Source organism: Maylandia zebra, linkage group LG12 (assembly GCF_041146795.1).
Source record: "Maylandia zebra isolate NMK-2024a linkage group LG12, Mzebra_GT3a, whole genome shotgun sequence".
Taxonomy (NCBI): domain Eukaryota; kingdom Metazoa; phylum Chordata; class Actinopteri; order Cichliformes; family Cichlidae; genus Maylandia; species Maylandia zebra.
The window spans coordinates 12,687,987-12,706,158 of record NC_135178.1 but is presented as its reverse complement, the minus strand read 5'-3'; the positions used below and the strand labels follow the sequence as shown (position 1 = coordinate 12,706,158).

The following is an 18,172-nucleotide window of genomic DNA, read 5'->3' as shown; positions in this document are numbered from 1 at the left end:
TGGGGGAAAAAGAACAGATAAAGGAAAAATGGCTGCTTGAGTCTGACTTTCTCTCTGTTTTTGTTGTTTTATAGATGAATGGACACAAGGAGGGTGTAACTCCCACCAAGATGAACACATGGGACAAGAGCACCAACTCAGCCAACCGCATTGACCTCTCTGCCGTGTAGAACCCCACATCACTATTTCCGCCTGTGGTGGGAGAGCAGTCTGAAGCCCCCAGAGTGTCCTCCCACGTTATTATGTAATGAATTGGACAGTGGTCTGCTTAAGTTAAAAATGTCCCCAAAAGAGGTGTTTTGTAGCTACGCGATAGCTTCATCTTTATAGACAAACAGATTCTTAGGACTGTGCCTTACTATCCACTCAAAATAACATGCCGCGTTCCCAAAAAGAAAACCAGAAGGAGAAAGAAGGATCTGTGAAGTTATTAGAAAGATCCATGAGCATAGCTCGAGGCCTGATGATGAAACTCTGTAGTGTAGCATGTCAGCTTGTCTACCTGCATACTGTACTGTAGATAGGGGAGCTAGGGTTAGATGGCACAGCTTTTATGTATGTTTAGTACATATGTAGAATGAAAAAAGGAAGTTATTTTTGATGCCAAGGGTGTACTTACTGTTCGCACTCAAAGAGTAACATTTATTAATATTTTTTATGACAAGAAAGAAAGAAATAATTGAAAATATTAACTTTATCTCTGGGCATCGAATGTTGTTTTCAAAAATTTCAGAATCTCTGTTGGTTGTACTTATTTTTTCTACAACTCCACAAAGTTATCTCCACCTACTAGCTAGCTAGCATAGCTTAGCACAAAAAACGGGAAGCTAGCCAGCTTGGACAAAGGAGACGAAATTCACCTACCAGACACCACTAATGAGGCTCATTTGTTAAATATGTACAAAAACAGATGTAAAAATAACAAGCTGTAGCTTTACAGTCATGTGCCAGATTTAGCAGCATTCGTCTTTCTGACGAATCTGTGCTCTGCCAGACTAGTTTGCTGCTGTTTAGCTGTAGACTCAAGAGCAGTGGTGTCTAATCTTTTTATGTAACTCTTGGCAAGAAAGCAAACGAGCTTATCTTCCAAAATGTCAACCTGTTTATTTGAATCACAGGGACGTGCTTATCATAGCCTAAGCTGTCTCACATGATAAAATAGTGCAATTACATCCAATGAAACGCAGTAATAGGCTAAGTATTTTCAAGATATAGCTGAGTAAAAAACAAAACCATGCCATCGGATAGAAAAAGACCAAGGAAAGTTTCTGTTTTCCTTTAACTTAGTGTTATATTTATGTTTTAAAAACTATGACAAAGTGGTTTGACCAACAGGCAACAGAATTCATCATCATAAGGGACACATTGTAAATTTTATCTAGGTGAAACCTTTTTTATATTCACATGATAAACACAGTTTTAATTCAGTTCTGGTGATGGCACAACACAATAACGGCATAATAACCATGGATGATGTAAAAGTGGATTAGAATCTTATAACGTATTTATTTATTTTGTGAATCTGAATTTATCTTTATCTTGTCTTCTGCAAAGTGTCACAGCTCAACAATCAGTATGTTCTTATGTTAAATTTGTGTGTCTGTTACTGTTTAAAATGAATAAAATGAATTGACTGGCACAGTTGCAGTACCTCACATCTTAGTAAGCTGCCATATATTATTTTTTTCATGGAATAATGAAGACTAGTTGTGTATCGAACACCGTTCTGTGAAGTTTTGATTTCGTGTTTAGCCTCGTCTGTTGCTATTTCTTCTATAACAGAGGGACTGGATAAGGTTATTGCTTTTTTTTCTTACTATACTGTGAGAATTAGGGGAGATCACATTATTTAAAACATCATCGATCTTACACTGAGACATCAATAAGTTTCCTAGAATAGGATTTACTGTAAGTCACAGATTTAAAATGAAATATTTCAGTACTCCCAAGCATGTTTGTGATCTTTGATGTTTGTTGTCTTACGGTACTATGGTTTGAGCTTTCGGTTATCTTTATTAAAAACCTTTTAGTATAAGAAATCAGTGTGTACTTAAATAAATGATTTTCAGCATTATAAAAACATTTATATGACTTATGGGACAGTTTTGGTGGATACAAGTGTGCGCACCTGTTATTTACACTCTTATAAAATTCATTTTTGGCAAGAATGATTTTCTGTCAGACAAAAACTGCATTTCACAAAAGTACAAGAAAAACTGCTAAACACTATTGCTTTTTTAAATGTATTAAAGAGTGACTGAAGATACATACTTGATTTGATTACATCACATTGCTGAAACCTTATTTTAAGTTCAGATAAAGATACATGTTGATTTAAATTTCACTGAACTAACACTGAACCTTGCTATGACCAAATCCTGTTTAAATTCAAGAAATTGGTTGTTGTTTTTTTGCTATTGCTTTGTGTGGCCATAGAGAAAATATTAGCAGAGAAACTCTTCATTTGAATGCGTGATGGCCATTTACCATTTGTTAACAACTGAACTGCTAATTACAGAGCTTAAAGAGCTTAACCCCCTGTGGGCACTGGGCCGTGGGGTTGGGTTTAATCGCGGGAGGCCAAGAGCCTTTGTGATAATGAATGCATATTAGTTGGGGGAGGAAAGATTGAGTTTATCTCACTAAGTGAGGTTAAATGCAGTGGATTTTATTGTAACAGAATGCTATTCATGTCTCTACTCTAGTAGTCCTCCACAGCATAACATTAGTATTTGGTTTTTATTTTCTGTAATTAAAAATACAGTAATGAAGAACTGTGTTGAAGCTTGTTTCTTCAACTGAAAAAAAAGTTTCTCAGTGTTAAGTTGACATGTTATTATTCAACCTAATTTCTACGTTTTTAATGATTAAGTATCTGCGTGAGTTTTTAAAAGTTATTTCCCCAGACGTTTTCGCCAGTAAGTAAAAAAAAAGTATGTGATACCAAACTTTTAAATTTTAAGATAATACAGTAGCCCCAAACCCTGAAACAAGCTACCAATGCGAAGTGGCGGACTTTACGAGTTGTCCCTGAAGGCGACACCATGAAACAGCTGCCTGCCTGTTTGCGCATGCTCACCAAAAGACGTGAATAACCCCTGGGTAGATGGGTAGAAAGGTGAGGAGGAATACAACAAAGTTTAAACCTAGTCGTGTGGACACTAACTGTGTTGACGAGCGGTCATTTGAACGTTTACCGGTTCTAGCAAAGCGACATGGACTAGTTAACCTCGTTAAATAAGCACAGTGTGCTGCTAATATTTTGTTTACATACTGTTTACGACGAGGTTATTTCAACTTTTTTTGCTTGTCGAAACTTTTTTATGTTTTTTTATCGACATTTGCTATGAACACAAAGCTTGCTTCGTGCCATGACGGTGTTTTTCATCAGTGGTATGGGATTTGCTAGCAGGAGAAAACTGCCGTGGGACCGCGCGTTTGTTTCATTTGGAAAATCAACCACTTAAACACTATCGGATATTTTAACACATTTTTGTAATATCCATGGAGTCTATTGGGAAGTTTGAGTTCAGCAGGAAAGACCTGATTGGTCATGGCGCATTTGCAGTTGTGTTCAAAGGCAGACATAAAGAGGTAACTTTCATATCTGATGTTAATTTTGATTTATGCGGATCTCTGGAGATGAATAGGTTGTGTTGTTGTGTTTATGTACTCCCTTTGTTTACCTTCCAAGAAACGTGATTGGGAAGTTGCCGTGAAGTGCATAAACAAGAAAAACCTTGGCAAGTCTCAGTGTTTGCTTGCCAAAGAAATCAAAATATTAAAGGTATGTATTTATTTAAGATGGTGCTGTGGCATGTCTCCAAGAATACCTTTGACAAATATGTTTTTTCCCCACACCTCTGCTAGGAGCTGAAACATGAGAACATTGTTCGACTACTTGACTATCAGGTAAGGTTGCTCCCCCCATCCTCTTCTTCACAGCACATGCACAACAAAACACACAGACATGCTGTACTGTTGACTTTGCTGCCACATGATGCAAATGTTGCTGTAACACTGGCAACCAGTTACACAGCCAAGCCCAGAGCTTGATCTGAAAGTTTTAAGGTTCCTCCATCACAAATAAATTATTATATAAAATGCATAAAAGTAACCGCGTGATTGATGTTCACTTGTGATGTATAGCGCTAAATTTTGGATTTGCTTCTGGGGCTAACTGCTAGAACCCAAAAGGCTTTTAGCTTAGCAGATGACTCTAGCAGAGAACATTAATTTACCTGAGTGTGCGCTTTCCTCTTCTCAACTAACTGACACTCTGATAGCCAGGCAGGCAGACATGGGTGAGGTGATCTATTTCTGACAGATGGCAGACTGCAGCCAGTGAGACAATGGCTTATAAAACACACAACCTGAGAAACACCCACACACAAGAAAAATGACTGCAGGTTACACGGGGAGATTTCAGGGGTGATGGCAGAAGCTTACGCAGGCATTAATGTGTGTAATTTACCTGGCATCTGTGCAATCTAAACCCCTGGTATCTGTTATAACCAGACACATTACACCACCACTAGCTTTATTATGGCTCTTCTCTGTGGTTGTTGTTGGTAATGGTGGTTTTATATATATATATATATATATATATATATATATATATATATATATAAAAATCATTTTAATCCTGTATTTTTCCTGTAGTGTAATGAGGTTTTAAAACTGAAAACCACATTGCACCATAATAGCCTTGAGGTATTTTATGCAATAGTGCGAGTGGTAAACAGTTCTAAGGTTTCAGTACGGCACACAGAGAGCTCATCAGCTTTAACCTGGTGTAATAAAAGCAAGACGCAACTTGATTTCCCACTTGTTACTTTCCATTACAGTCAAATGGACCTGGCTCGCTGAACATCTCTCGCTCCACTTCATATTACCTCGTTAGCTTTTTCAGTGGTATTGACAGGATCGGGTTTCCCTGCATCAAAGATGAGTTTCTAGAAGCTGCTGCTGATGGGCCAAAAGAGTCTTACAAATCAGCTGATGTAACTCATTGTGGCCTGAACTTCTAATCCAATGTTTACAATGCCAGTGTTGTATTTAAGCAGTTTAAATATTTGTGACTTTACTGACTCAAACTTCAGCTCTGTTTTTTTTTTTAGCTATCATGTAGCCAGTGCTTAATAATACTGCATGTAGCTTCATTGTGAATGATTTGCATATTATCTGCTTGTATTAACAGGAGACTGGGGGATGCGTGTATCTTGTTATGGAGGTGAGTTGTGTTTGAAATGCTAATGGTTGGTCTTGTTTTCATGGGAAAATGCAAATCTCATCCTCTACTTGGGCAGCATTGTCAGCCGAGCTGACGCTTGTCTTTCTTGTCTTTTCAGTATTGCAATGGAGGTGACCTGGCAGAGTATCTTCATTGTAAGTTTGCTGCAAAACAAATGGCTTAAAGCTCAGAATCTGTGCTGCACAGTTTTTGCAAAAGCACAAAAGAAAAACAGGACATTCACACCTTATCTTTCCATTGCATTGGGGTGCTTGTTAACATGTCGTACTGGTCTGGCTTTTAAGGGGCTTAGCTCAGCTTTTTTGTAGTGTTTTGAGGGACTAATAGGATTCTAACAGGGCAGTGTGACCTAAGAAGTCAGGTTTAAAGTTCATTCTGTGAATTATCATGAATACTACCAAGTACTTAACCTAGATAAAAACCTGTTGACCTAAAGTTTCTCTCCAGTGTTTGCCTACAGCGTGAAAAAACAGAGCAAAATGAGCAGCCTAAAAATAAACCCCCACCTTTTTTCTTTTTTTTTTTTACAGTACAACATTAAATAAAACTTCTCTCACTTGGAAATTCCCCTACTTCAAGTTTCAAGCCGTGTTTCAAATAATGATGACACATGGAGTTAATTTTTCCTGGGGCTAGGTTTGCCCCGCTGGTGTGGAGTGTCGGTCTAATACGGCCCCAGTGCCAGCGGTCCTTAAAGGCTAGAGCTGCCAATTCTGTGTCTCTACCAAGGAGACACATACAGCTATTTGCAGCGCAGCACTCGGGCACATTTGGCAACGTTCTCGCTGCTCCCACATGACCTCACCCATCTGTCACTCCCTTATGCTCTGTCCTCTGGTGGAAAACAAGACGGCTATGGGGTGCTGATGCACTGCGAGGGAGGGGGGTGTTTGGTGCAGCAGTAGGTGGTGGTGGTGGAATTTGTGGGGGGAGCTAGTGTGTCAGACAGCCTTGACTTTAATTTCTAATTGAGGCATTATGAATAAAATCTTCCTCCGTGAGGCATAGCAGCATTGACGCTGACACGTTACACCATAAATAAGTTACGGTGAACATGTGATAGCAAACAAAGTATATATTTATATCGCAGTCCTTACAGTATGTACATGTCAGATATTCCTCCAGATATCTGCTGGTAGCTGCAGCATTTCTATGCTTGGCTTTGCTTTCCTAGTGTATTTTCATATTTTGAGCTTTCTTTTAAAAAAAAAAAAAAAAAGTCTCACATAAGTAAGCTAATGCCTTTTCTTTTTATCCAGCATAATAAATCTTCCATCAGGCTGAATTTCTTTTTCCCTTTCTGTATCGACAGCTAAAGGCACTCTGAGTGAAGACACCATCCATGTATTCCTGCAGCAGATATCACGGGCCATGAAGGTCCTACATAGCAAAGGCATCGTCCACAGAGACCTCAAACCCCAGAACATTTTGCTCTGCCATCCAGAGGGGCGCAGGTCCAGTTCCATCAATACCACCTTTAAGTTAGGTAATGACTTACACCAGCATTGCATTAGATGGTCTAAATGTAAAATAAAAATGTGTTCATATAGATTTAAAAGGAAAACACTGCCACCTGTTTCTCTCACCCTCCAGCTGACTTTGGGTTTGCGCGTCATCTCCAGACAAACACCATGGCAGCCACGCTGTGTGGCTCTCCCATGTATATGGTAAGCATTAAAGTAGTTCACTCTGGTATCCTGTGCCAAGCAGGTGTGATGGAACCGTGCCTCTAAGCTGTTTTGGGGTGTTTTTTCGGCCACAGGCTCCCGAGGTCATCATGTCCAGGAACTATAATGCCAAAGCTGATCTGTGGAGCATCGGTACCATCGTGTACCAGTCTCTGACTGGAAAAGCACCATTTTATGTGAGTAGCACTTAAAAAAAAAAAAAAAACGAAAAAAAAACCATGTGAACCAATACTAACAAAGACTTGCTAAGGTCCCTTGCGTAATCACAAGCAGTCATGCAATTGTTTTGCCTCAGTTCACACAAAGGACAAACTAACTGATGTCAAAGTGTAACATGATGCATCTTGTTCATAACATTAAAAATGGAAAAACATGATTCGCGACACTGCCTGCTGGGTGATACTTTTCCACATCTTCTGTGTTGTTAGCTGGAAAACGTTGGAGCGCCTTGTTAGAAATGAGCCTTGTTTACCTAAGATGGGATGATGAGAGAGGCAGCTGGAAATTACTGTGAGCCATTTCTGTGAACCCAGAGTAAATGCTGTTTCACAACCCCAGCTATTACTTTCCCCTCTTCACGTGTCTGCTCAGATGCCACTGTTGCACGGCTATTTGCAAGCTGCCTCAGCTGTGATTCACACATATATAGACACATGCCAATAGTTTTACCTCCTCGTTGGTTGAGTATTTTGTGCTAAAGTTGCCCCTTCTGTCCCTGTGTAGACAGAAAAACATTGTGTTTGGCCCTTTTGTCCGTTACATCTCTTGAGGTTATTTATATTGCAGTTTATTTCCTCTAGCAATGAGAGGGAAGGTTGCCTTTTATTTCTGCCTGGCAGGTCAGTGAGTTAAGTCCAAAGGTTAGCGAAAGGTGAGGCGCTGCTGCTGATGTCTCTGAGAGTGATGTTTATTTGGTTTAGCTGGCAAGCATTCATTACACTTTCGCCTTTCTGGAAACCTGATTGTGTTTATGCTTGGGCTATATGGACCATTACACAACAGTTCATTCAGTTCAAATGCTTTTATATAGTGACAAATAACGACAACAGTCACCTGAAGGTGCTTTATTTTATAAGACAAAGACCTCACAGTATTAGAAAGAAAAACCACAACAATCAGACAATCCTTTATCAGCAACTGCTTGGTGACAGTGGGAAGAAAGAACTCCATTATGATGTCAAGAGCCCTCCAGCAGACCTAGGCTTGGGTTATGGGGTGAGGGGATGGAGAAGAGAAAAAAGCAGTGGAGAGAGATCAAAATTTACATTCGTAAAGCTTTAGGCCAGAAGATCGGTTATTCAAATGCTTGTTTGTAAAGTCCAGACTCATTCATTTGCATTGTTATAGTCTGTGGGTGGTCATCTCCAAGTCTTACTCTCGTCTCTGTGTCTTTTGTATACAGGCCAGCACACCACATGAGCTTCGTCTCTTCTATGAAAGTAACAGGAACCTGTTCCCCAAGTGAGTACAAACAGCTTTCACCCAAGCACTCCAGCCCCGAACATTTTTAGACATTACCCTGCAGGTATATATTTCTAGCACCAATGCAAAACATTACAAAACTTAATTGTTTCCCCAAATGGAAAAAAAGACTGAGTTGAAAACATTTAAAGATGAGCCTGGAACAAAGCAACATGCATAACAAACAGAGGAAGACGGTAGAAAAAAGCGACATAAACTGGCATTACTAAGAAATCTACCCTGGATGCTGATAGTGTGAATGATGTTTGATGTATATTTGGACACATGCACACACATATATAATTAGCTCTGAGTAAATAAGTCGCACAACACTTCTAAGAATAGTGCTGTTGTGGAAGAACCCATCCGGACACCTGACGGGAACGATCATCAACAACATTCTCCATCAGCAACTCTCACACAATTCATATTTTAGAGTTACAAACAACAGTGTGGAAATATAGAGAAATCCTTCTTCCTGTGAAGGATTTAATTCTCTATAAACAATTCTGCCTCGGCTTTGTTATCAGTGATTACAGAGGCCTTTGCAGCTAGGCCTCGTGGCTATTTGCAGTCGTTTTGAACACAGCTTCTCTGATGTTCAGAATTTGGACTTGGAAAGTGTTCAGAGGGATTTATGGATTGTTTGCCCACTGCTTTCATGGTGTACTTTGCCTGCCTGTGTGTGGCTTGGAGCCATGCTTATCTTTTTCAGTGATTAAGCCGGGAGATGAGAAAGGCTCTGCCTGTGTGTGTGTGTGTGTGTGTGTGTGTGAGGGAATAGTTTGTAGTTTTCCTTTGGCTCTATATATATCCTGCCCTAAAGTGCCAGCTACTGGTCTGTATGGCTATTGCTTTCCATACTACCCACATACTGTAGGTCAGCACTTACACATACACTATGGCTGACTGCCTGGAGTGTCATGACACCTCAAGGTCTTGTACTGAAGCCATAAATTAGATTAAGATTTCATATTTTAGAGTTCACGGTATGGAACGTCTGAAGCAGTCTGTTTCTTAAAGCCATAAATATCCACAAAATAACTCAGTGAACAAACTTGAACATGAAGTCAAAATATTAGCATGATCTAAATAAAGGCTATAATACAGTGTAAAAAGCTACATAATAATGGTCCCATACTTTCTCCTCTCCCTACATCTTATTTTGTAATTAAAATGATTAGAATGATTAAATAGTGATAACCTTTAACAATTTGTTCTCCTGGGATTTGTATTATTAGCTGTGTTCTTACACATGCAAGTTTTAATAGAAAGCTGTTGTATTTTGCCAGCATCCCAAAGGAGACCTCTGATAACCTAAAACACCTGCTGTTGGGGCTTCTACAGAGGAATCATAAAGATCGGATCAGCTTTGGTAAGTCTGCCCCTTTTTATTAGTAAAAAACATGATTTAATAATTGAATTCAAAGTGTTTTTCTTATGTCTTTATCTTTTCTTTTTCAGAGGAATTTTTTAACCATCCCTTTTTGGAAACAAGCTCATCAACAAAGAAATGTAAGTGTCGCGTTGTTGTGAGGACAGCTTAGTATCAGTGACGCCGTTATAGCTGAGGTCGTAACACAAGTGCTTTACTCTATTTTTTGTCACAGGCTCATCAGTCCCCGTGCACTCCTACCCCAGTTCTGGCTCCGGCAGCTCCTCTAGCAGCTCCTCCACATCTCAGCTGGCCTCGCCTCAAGTATGCACAAAGTTTTCTCATGAAGTGAAGTGACCTGAAACCAATTGGTCATACTGTGAAATCCATAATTAATATTAGTTTTCGTTACATCTGTGTTTTATCTTCACTCTGTCAGCATTCCGATGGAGAGATGCACCAACCTCAGCCCAAGCTGCCTTACACCCCTGTGCAGGACAAGCCTGGTTTCCTGCAGAAAGAAACAGCTAATCAAGATGGTAGATATATCCAATCTCTCACAGAAGATTATGTCTTGGTGCCTGCCCAGTTTCCCAGTAAGACCTCTGAGCATCAGGAGCACATCGGATTTATCAGGATGTTTTAGTGCATAATTTTTTTGACATTAGCACAAAAAGACTGACTGCTCCTGTTGTGCTGCTTTACAGGTGAACATATATGTGAAGTAAAGGTTGGGTCACCCCCAGAAAGTTCCCTTAAAGACCGTGGGTGAGTGTTCCCTTCATGGCCTGAACACTGTATGGGTTCAGTTAAGTTTTATTATTTTATGTCATTTTTAAATGTGTTTGTATAGGAGCTCCCCACTGGCCGAAAGGGGCGCTAGACTCACTGGAAAGACACCCCCACGCTCTCCTATGCTGCGCTCTCCCCCCAAGCCTGTTAGGTAAGAGAAAGCCAGACTGTCAGAAAGCCAATTTTAGAGTTCAGCTCGTGGAGGATAAAAGAGGTCCGATATGGATAATTAAATTGAACGTGCAGCTAGATCAAACAGTATTTATATTCACGGTATATAGAACATGTTATAGAGCTAAAATTAAACCACATCCCACTTTTAAAGACAGTAGAAGGCAACCTGGCTAGATGGAAATCTTTACCCATATCACTCATGGGAAGGGTCGCCGCTATAAAAATGATGGTCTTGCCAAAAATAAACTATTAATTTTCAATGATCCCAAATAAGCCATCACAAGATTGGTTCAGATCTCTAGACTCGTATATTTCTAAATTCCTTTGGAAAGATAAACCCCCACGTATCAGCTTAAAAACACTACAAAGGACCAAGGATAAAGGAGGATTAGATCTGCCTAACTTTAATCACTATTTTTTAGCCCACAGGCTTCAGTTCATCTCTAGATGGTTTAAACACACCCTCTTAGATGAACCTTGGATAGATGTAGAACAGGCACTATGTAATAACCTAGAAATTTCAGACCTACCATTTATCAGCTCAAACATCAAACGACATGAATGCTTTAAAAGCATCAACATCAGCTCTTCTCTGACAGCATGGTGGGAGTTTCTAAAAATGACAGAGTCTTCATTAATCCCATGCAAACGTACACCTATCTGGAACAATACGGACATATTACAAAACAATAATATGATAAACTTTCCAGATTGGAGTTGCAAAGGAATTAAATACTTGGAACATATGTTGGAAGGAACAGACTTTATTTCGTTTGACAGACTAGTTCCACTGCTGTTTATAACTGCTTTATAAAATCAGCTGCCCACTCTTCTGTGTTTCCCCTTTTAACCACGCAGCAAACCAGCTGAAACACTTGGCAGTAACTTCAGCCCGTCTGTTCCCATTCCCGTCCCAACTCAGATCCAAAACTACCAGCGTATGCAGTGTGTCGGCTCTCATGGCTCCACCAGGCATGTCCATCCATCTTATCTGTGCACCAACCCCACCTCAGAGTCTTACTCTTATGCGTTCTCTGTTTCCTTTGTCTAACAATGTCTCATCTCATTCAGGGTCACGTTATACTGTCCCAGCAGCCCCAGCAGCAGTGAAAGCCCACCACAGTATGAAGAATGTGGATCTCCCAGTCCAGTCTTTACCTTCAACTCTGGAGGGAGCCAACCTAAACAGTCTTCCCCGCCAGGTAACTAGATCAGTTGGCTTCTGTATTACCTATGAAGGCATTCATCTGTATGTGTCATACACAAATACATAATTTTAAATTGATCCCAGTCAACTTTCATATACACAGTTGACTGGACATTGGAAATGCACACAGAAGAAGGTTAAAAAAATAGTTAATTATTATCAGAGACCGATGTTTATGTGGCCTTTTTTTAATGTCTGAAAGGGGCTTTTGTTAAGCAGACCTATTCCACTGTAACCTTCCAACAGCAATACACACACTCTCAATTTCACCATCTCACACAAACATTTTTTTTGTGGATTTTTAAATTTGTTTTGAGGTAAACTGTCAGTATTTTATTTTCTCTGTAGCTCCTTTTGCTCTCACTCATCTGTGTTTTTTATTCTAAACTCCTACAGTCAACGAATGTGTTTACAAATATCATGTGCTCTTTAAAACAGTTGTTTTATATATATAATTTTCTGTTCTCCAGTGGGAACAAGCCCAAAGACGTCAGAGCAGACTCTCCCACTCAGCACAAGAACTGGGCTCCTCGTTGCTTCTCCTGACATGCAGGACAGGCCCAAGGTCAGCTTCAACATGCCATACAGACACAGTGTTGACTTAATAATAATAAACATTTTATAGTTAATATTAAGTCATCCACTCTACTCTGCCATTCTGTCTGTGACATTAGAAATTGTTTTGCAATGCACACACTGCAAAAACCGGGGTGATTTCCTTCCACATCTCTTTAAAACAGCAAATTTTTACACTTCCTATGGTGTCAGCGGATAATAGAAGATATAAATGGGCACAGAGGGAAGGATGTTTCAACAGTTCAATTTCCTTTTCAGCAGCAGGTTCAGCCAAGAATGCCAAACAGAACCAGGACAGTCCCAAACCTGCAATCCCTTGGCCCCACTTCCCAGGCCAACCTCAGCCGTAAAGCAGCAATTAAAAAGGGCCCTTTTAAAAGGTATGAGCAGTGTAATACTTCCACACTGTTCTTATAAATGGTTGAAATAAAGAAAGAAAGAAATGGTTAAATCATTATGAATTTTTGACAATATTTTAGCATTCTGGAAAATTACAAGCTTAATATTGCAAGTCTAATTAAGATTATGGGAGCCTGCTACTAAGAGATAACACACAGTCAAACATATGCTGGTTGATTAATTATTAAATGCTCACAAGGGTGTCTGTGGATATATTACATGTGCAGATCAGTGAGCACGGGAAGGTTATCTGACATGCTACTGAAGGCGGCCCTCGGAGCTCCGCTCTTTGAAGAAGGGAAAGACGAGAGCCTCAGCAGTGAGAAAAGCATGGAGATAACAGGTATCAGTGCAACATGCTAAAAGTAAAACCAGTCAAATGACTTCTAAAGGGACAGCGTCTGTTTTCAGTACGAACGAGTCCATTCATAAAACCACTGACTTAAAGTGATGCAGAAGAAGGTTTTACAAAATCACCGCACATGTAGGGGAAGGTGACACATGTTTGGTACATGCAGTAGGCACAAAGAGACCTTTGTGAAGTATCTAATTTAGTCACCATGACCACTGCATTACTTTACTTCAGTTCATCTAGGCTACCTTACCAATGGGGTAGCAGCCATCTGACTCTTCTTACTTGTTCCTACAGCACCCCCTGCTGGCTGTCATGGAGTTTTCCAGTGCTCAGACAGCCCAGTTCCTGTGATTTTCTCTATGGGCTCTCCAACCAGTGGAAACTCTCCTCCTGATACCATGTTAATGAGGAGGTTCTCAGGTAGGTGTCCTGACTTCCCTCACTACTAACTTTCTACTGAGGGCTTTTATTTTGAACTGTCATTTTAGTTTTGCTTATAGGAAAGTTTAAATAAGTCTCTTAATTTCAGCATGCTTACGATATAACCGCTTAATCTGATTATAATGTGCTGCTTTTTGAGTTTGGATGTCACTGAGACTCTTAACTTTAAAAGAAAATTGTTGTGATTAACCAAGGAAAACTAATATTTCAGGTCATTTTCCATTTGTTAAGTGTTTATATTTTCCATCTTTTTTTTTAAAGCTACAACGTGTTATCAGTTAAATCCATTTACATATTCATGAATTATGTATCAGCTGTATGTGGTTAAGCTAACTTTGCCTTTTGTTTTTAAATACAGACACTCCCAGCTACTTAAACTCAGGTTGGCATCTTCAACGAAGAAACCGTAGGCACAGTGACACTGAAACAATGAATGTTATTCCACCCAGCAGCCTGATTTTTCATCCTCCAGAGCTCCCTGAAGACACATTAATGGAGGTACAGTCAAATGCCGATAGTGGTGAATACTCCAGGATCGTCAGTAATTTACATTTGCGGGTTCCACATGAAAGGTTTCCACATTGAGAATATTTTATGTGCTCTTTTCACAGGAGGCTCACACCGATGCTCTGACTGACTTGCGCTTCACTTTGGCTTTCGTCCAGTGTGTCATGGAACTGGCTTCCTCTAAGGACCCAGGGCTCGAGCCCATCAGCAGTCCCGACGTTTCCTTCCTGGATCAGAGCTTGGTGGCTGATCAGATCAGCCTTCTAAGTAGAGAATGGAGGTAAGAGGCATTACAGTTTCTCCACACGTGGAGTAGCTCTCTTTGTTTAATAAAAAAAGAAAATCTTAAAACTTCTATGTAATGTTCCAGCTATGCAGAGCAATTGGTGCTGTACATGAAGGCTGAAGAGTTTCTGTCATCAGCTCTGCGCAGCGCTAAAGAAAATGTCAAGAAAGGCGAGCTGTTTCCATCTGCTACAGTCAAACAAGGTGAGACCAACATTCCCTTCTGTAGATTTGTAAGGTAAAGGTAAACGTTCATAGTGTGAATTTCTTCAGAAATGGTGCTACCAATAGAATAGCTTGACTTAATTTAAAAGGAACTTGAACTATGATCCAGAACCTCCCATAATTTAAATCACATGACCATGTAGGTCAAAGTGTTTCAACATTATTTTACATATTTGGTTCAAAGCTCCAGACTGTGACTGTCTTTGTTACACAGTTAAAACCAGTTCTCTGCTTGCAGACTGCGCAAACTTAGGTGATTACCATAAAGAGTATGTAAGATGGACTTATCTTTAAGTCTGAAAAGTAAAGCCTTACACTGGCATGCTCTTTAACCCCTGGAGGGTCTTAGAAAAATGCATACACTATCGGTCTTAGAGCCACAAATCGACCCAAGACTCTCCAGGGGTTAAGGCCACCAGGGGGCAATCCCTATGATTTCAAAAGGGCTTCCGCTCCTATAGACATCGGCAACCAAATTGCCTTCTTTCCTGACATCTGTAAACACTTTAATCGTGGGTTTATACCCAGAGTCACTTCTCATGGGTCGTCCCGAGTAAAACGTTAAGTCCATTTTGTGAATTTTTATCGTTCTAAGTTTCAGGAATGATTGTTATGCAGGGTATGTAGAGAAGATGCTGGCCTATGACTCTGCAGATTCGCATTCAGATCCACCCCTCATTTGTCACATCCAGTAACAAAAACCACCATGTGACATTGAAAACGCCCATTCTGACCCTTTAAAATTAGATTTCACAAAATAGTGGGCGACGTCATGGAGGCTACATCCATCTTTTATATCGTCTGTGGTGTTTACTCAGGATGCCCTATATTTGTGGCTACCACTGAAAAAGTAAACCTGACTGAATATTCCTGCCTCACTGTCATTTTCTCTGCTCTCACGGGTCTCTGTATTTACTGCTGCCACACACACATACAAGCTAAAAGGAGAATAGAAACGGTGTCTAAAACTGAGATGAAAGAATGCACGTTGGCTGCAAAGTGCACCAAAATCTGTCAGTCAGGAAGACATTATAAGAAACTGAAGTCATTCTTGAAACTCCTGTTGTAGGAGCACAACCACTTAGGCAGAAATATTGTGTGTATCTGTGTGTATTTATTAACAGTTAATGAAAGTAAAAATGTTCCTGTATTAATTCGTTTTTTGGGTTGTTTTTTTTTGCAGTAATCAGAAAGCTGAATGAATTGTACAAGAACTGTGTGACCTACTGTCGCTCCCTCAGCGATCAGCTGCAGACCTTCTTGCTTAACAAGCAGAAACTTATGGACAACTTCAATGCACTCACAGCAGAGAAGCTCATCTACAACCACACTGTGCACATGGTCAGCTCATTTCACAGGAGGATATTGATATTCACTCCAAGATTGACTCTGTCCTGTATATGCTATCAGTCGTTATCTTAGCTCTTTAAATATATGCATGTGTGTCTTGTTTTTTCCCCCCTCCATTCAGGTAAAGTCTGCGGCTTTAGATGAGATGTTCCACCATGGCACCACATCAGTGCAGCGCTACCATAAAGCCCTTGTGCTCATGGAGGGTCTGTCCCGAACCCTCACAGAGCAAGGGGACATTGACGGCATAGAAAAATGTACGTGGAAGCTCTGTGACACACAACCCATTACAGAGAAATTTTAAATGCTAACATTAGTCATTGTATTCATGCATTTGTCATGTGGTCACTGAGTTGTTCCCTTATCTCTTTAGGTAAGCAATGCATTGAGCGGCGGCTCTCAACTCTGCACACAAAGCAGTATTTATGAGCTCCACGACTGCATCAATAGCAACTGCATTATCTTGCCTCATCCATCTGCCATCACTGTCTGCACTTTGATCTCTCCTAAGGGAAACGACCACTGGAGCATCTGCTCCTCTCATTTCTTCACCCAATCTGTAATTGAAAGGTAAATGCACAGTAAAGGTTCGAAAAGGCTGGAAGTTCTTGAAAAACAGGTTGGGTTATGAATGTTTAAAAGCTATGATCAGGTACATCGTTTTCAGTATTTGTTTTGTTACAAACCGTACGTGTTAGTGTGTTTTGGTGTTTTGCACATAGAATGATGAGCTAAATTAAGAAATGATTGCAAGTGTTTTATACTTGAAGCAAAGATTACTTTGTGGTTTTCTGTGTTCGAAACATTTGAGTTATGTGTCTGGTGAATAATCACCAGCCTGCGGGACTCTGAAGAGTTTGAATGAGATGACCAAATATTGCCAATGTGTAGCAATACTTGTAAACCTGTGCCTGTTTTTTTCTGTCTTTGCATTATAACAGAAGAGTGAATATGAATGTATTGAAAGTATGTTCTAACCTGATACACAATAACTGCCTTACGACTGCCAGTCTTATGGCCATATAGTGTGGAGTGCAATAAGTATTCTTTGACATTTGAATGAGATTTGTTTTACACATGATCCAAAAATCCCTCCCTTGGGTGGGTGATATACTCAGCTATGAGGTACTTCAAGTGACTTTTTTCCCGTGTGTATCTATGCATATTTGGGGTTTTTTCTTGTGTGTGTTATACATTTGGAGATTTGCTGATTTTGAATTTGGAGATGTATGTTTGCATTCAATCCATCTGCAAACCGTGCATGGCACTAGGTGATTTTAACTAATTGTTTGAAGTCTGTTTACCAAATGCCTTTTGTATTGTTTTAAGACTGCCTGTCAAATGTTGCCAAGATAAGTTGTTATATGGTGTTTGATCAAAATAAATATTTATTATAAAGTCGCTGACAGTTTGCAGTAGAAATCAATTTCATTGTTCTTACTCAAATGTGGACTTTTATCAAAGCTTCTGTTTAATTCAAATCCATAAGTAATTATAGTTTCTTTATAATCAGGATTTAGCTTAAAGTATACAATTTTACTACATAATATTCTTGTTAACTAATAAGCTGTGAATGTATGAATCGTCCAGGCTTTATTTATTTATTTACCCGCCAAGATTTATTCAGTGTTATAATGAGCAAACATGCACAGAGGACACACTAGAGTAAAGAGAAAAAAAACCCAAACTATTCAACAAACGTAATTACATTTTATAATACCAGGATATCATTTACGTTGCATATTATATGCATTCAACAAACCTAGGTCTTATTGTCTTGACTTGTAAAATATTACATCAAACAACATTGCTTCTATGTATGGAAAATGAGATGAGACATGCTTTTATTTTCCAGTCCACAGTAGTCACATTTATACTACGAATACATTTTGAATGTTCTCAGTTCTTGTTTCACTGGGTAGATCCTATGCAGTGGTTTCCTTAAACTTGTTTTTGATAAAGTATTTATCACAAGTTTTTAGTGCTTTCTCTCACTGTGTATCACGAAATAAATCTTTGGAGACAGATAGTAACAAAATTAAATTGCTAATATTCTTATTAGAGCATTGTTCTTCTTCTTATA

General features: G+C 39.5%; 2 protein-coding genes across 10 annotated transcripts in view; both read left to right on the top strand.

The window, feature by feature from the left end:
• adgrd1 (adhesion G protein-coupled receptor D1) overlaps positions 1–2,266 on the top strand; it is a 40,516-nt gene extending 38,250 nt beyond the window's left edge. For all 6 annotated transcript variants that reach the window (XM_004544134.4, XM_076890708.1, XM_004544133.4 and 3 more), the window contains one exon: positions 75–2,266. In XM_004544134.4, coding sequence (XP_004544191.1) covers positions 75–170 — 96 coding nt within the window. In that variant the 3' untranslated portion in view covers positions 171–2,266. The remainder of the gene's footprint in view (positions 1–74) is intronic.
• An 835-nt stretch (positions 2,267–3,101) lies between these two features.
• Positions 3,102–17,497, top strand: ulk1a (unc-51 like autophagy activating kinase 1a). Of its 4 annotated transcripts, XM_076890707.1 has the most exons (28): positions 3,102–3,594; positions 3,695–3,787; positions 3,871–3,912; positions 5,201–5,233; positions 5,352–5,388; positions 6,567–6,740; positions 6,848–6,921; positions 7,017–7,118; positions 8,345–8,403; positions 9,696–9,778; positions 9,868–9,918; positions 10,014–10,102; positions 10,218–10,374; positions 10,486–10,546; positions 10,632–10,721; positions 11,603–11,716; positions 11,816–11,946; positions 12,422–12,516; positions 12,786–12,907; positions 13,154–13,269; positions 13,576–13,701; positions 14,081–14,104; positions 14,195–14,220; positions 14,334–14,509; positions 14,600–14,718; positions 15,923–16,080; positions 16,211–16,346; positions 16,463–17,497. In XM_076890707.1, the coding sequence occupies exons 1-28, from the start codon at positions 3,505–3,507 to the stop codon at positions 16,516–16,518; spliced, it is 2,634 nt and encodes an 877-aa protein (XP_076746822.1). In that variant the 5' UTR covers positions 3,102–3,504; the 3' UTR covers positions 16,519–17,497. The 4 variants fall into 4 exon arrangements, with proteins under 4 accessions (XP_076746822.1, XP_004544187.1, XP_023009016.1 ...); XM_004544130.5 differs by having other exon boundaries at positions 3,103–3,594; positions 10,218–10,317; positions 14,081–14,220; XM_023153248.3 differs by having other exon boundaries at positions 3,103–3,594; positions 12,789–12,907; positions 14,081–14,220.
• The last annotated feature ends 675 nt before the right edge of the window (positions 17,498–18,172 follow it).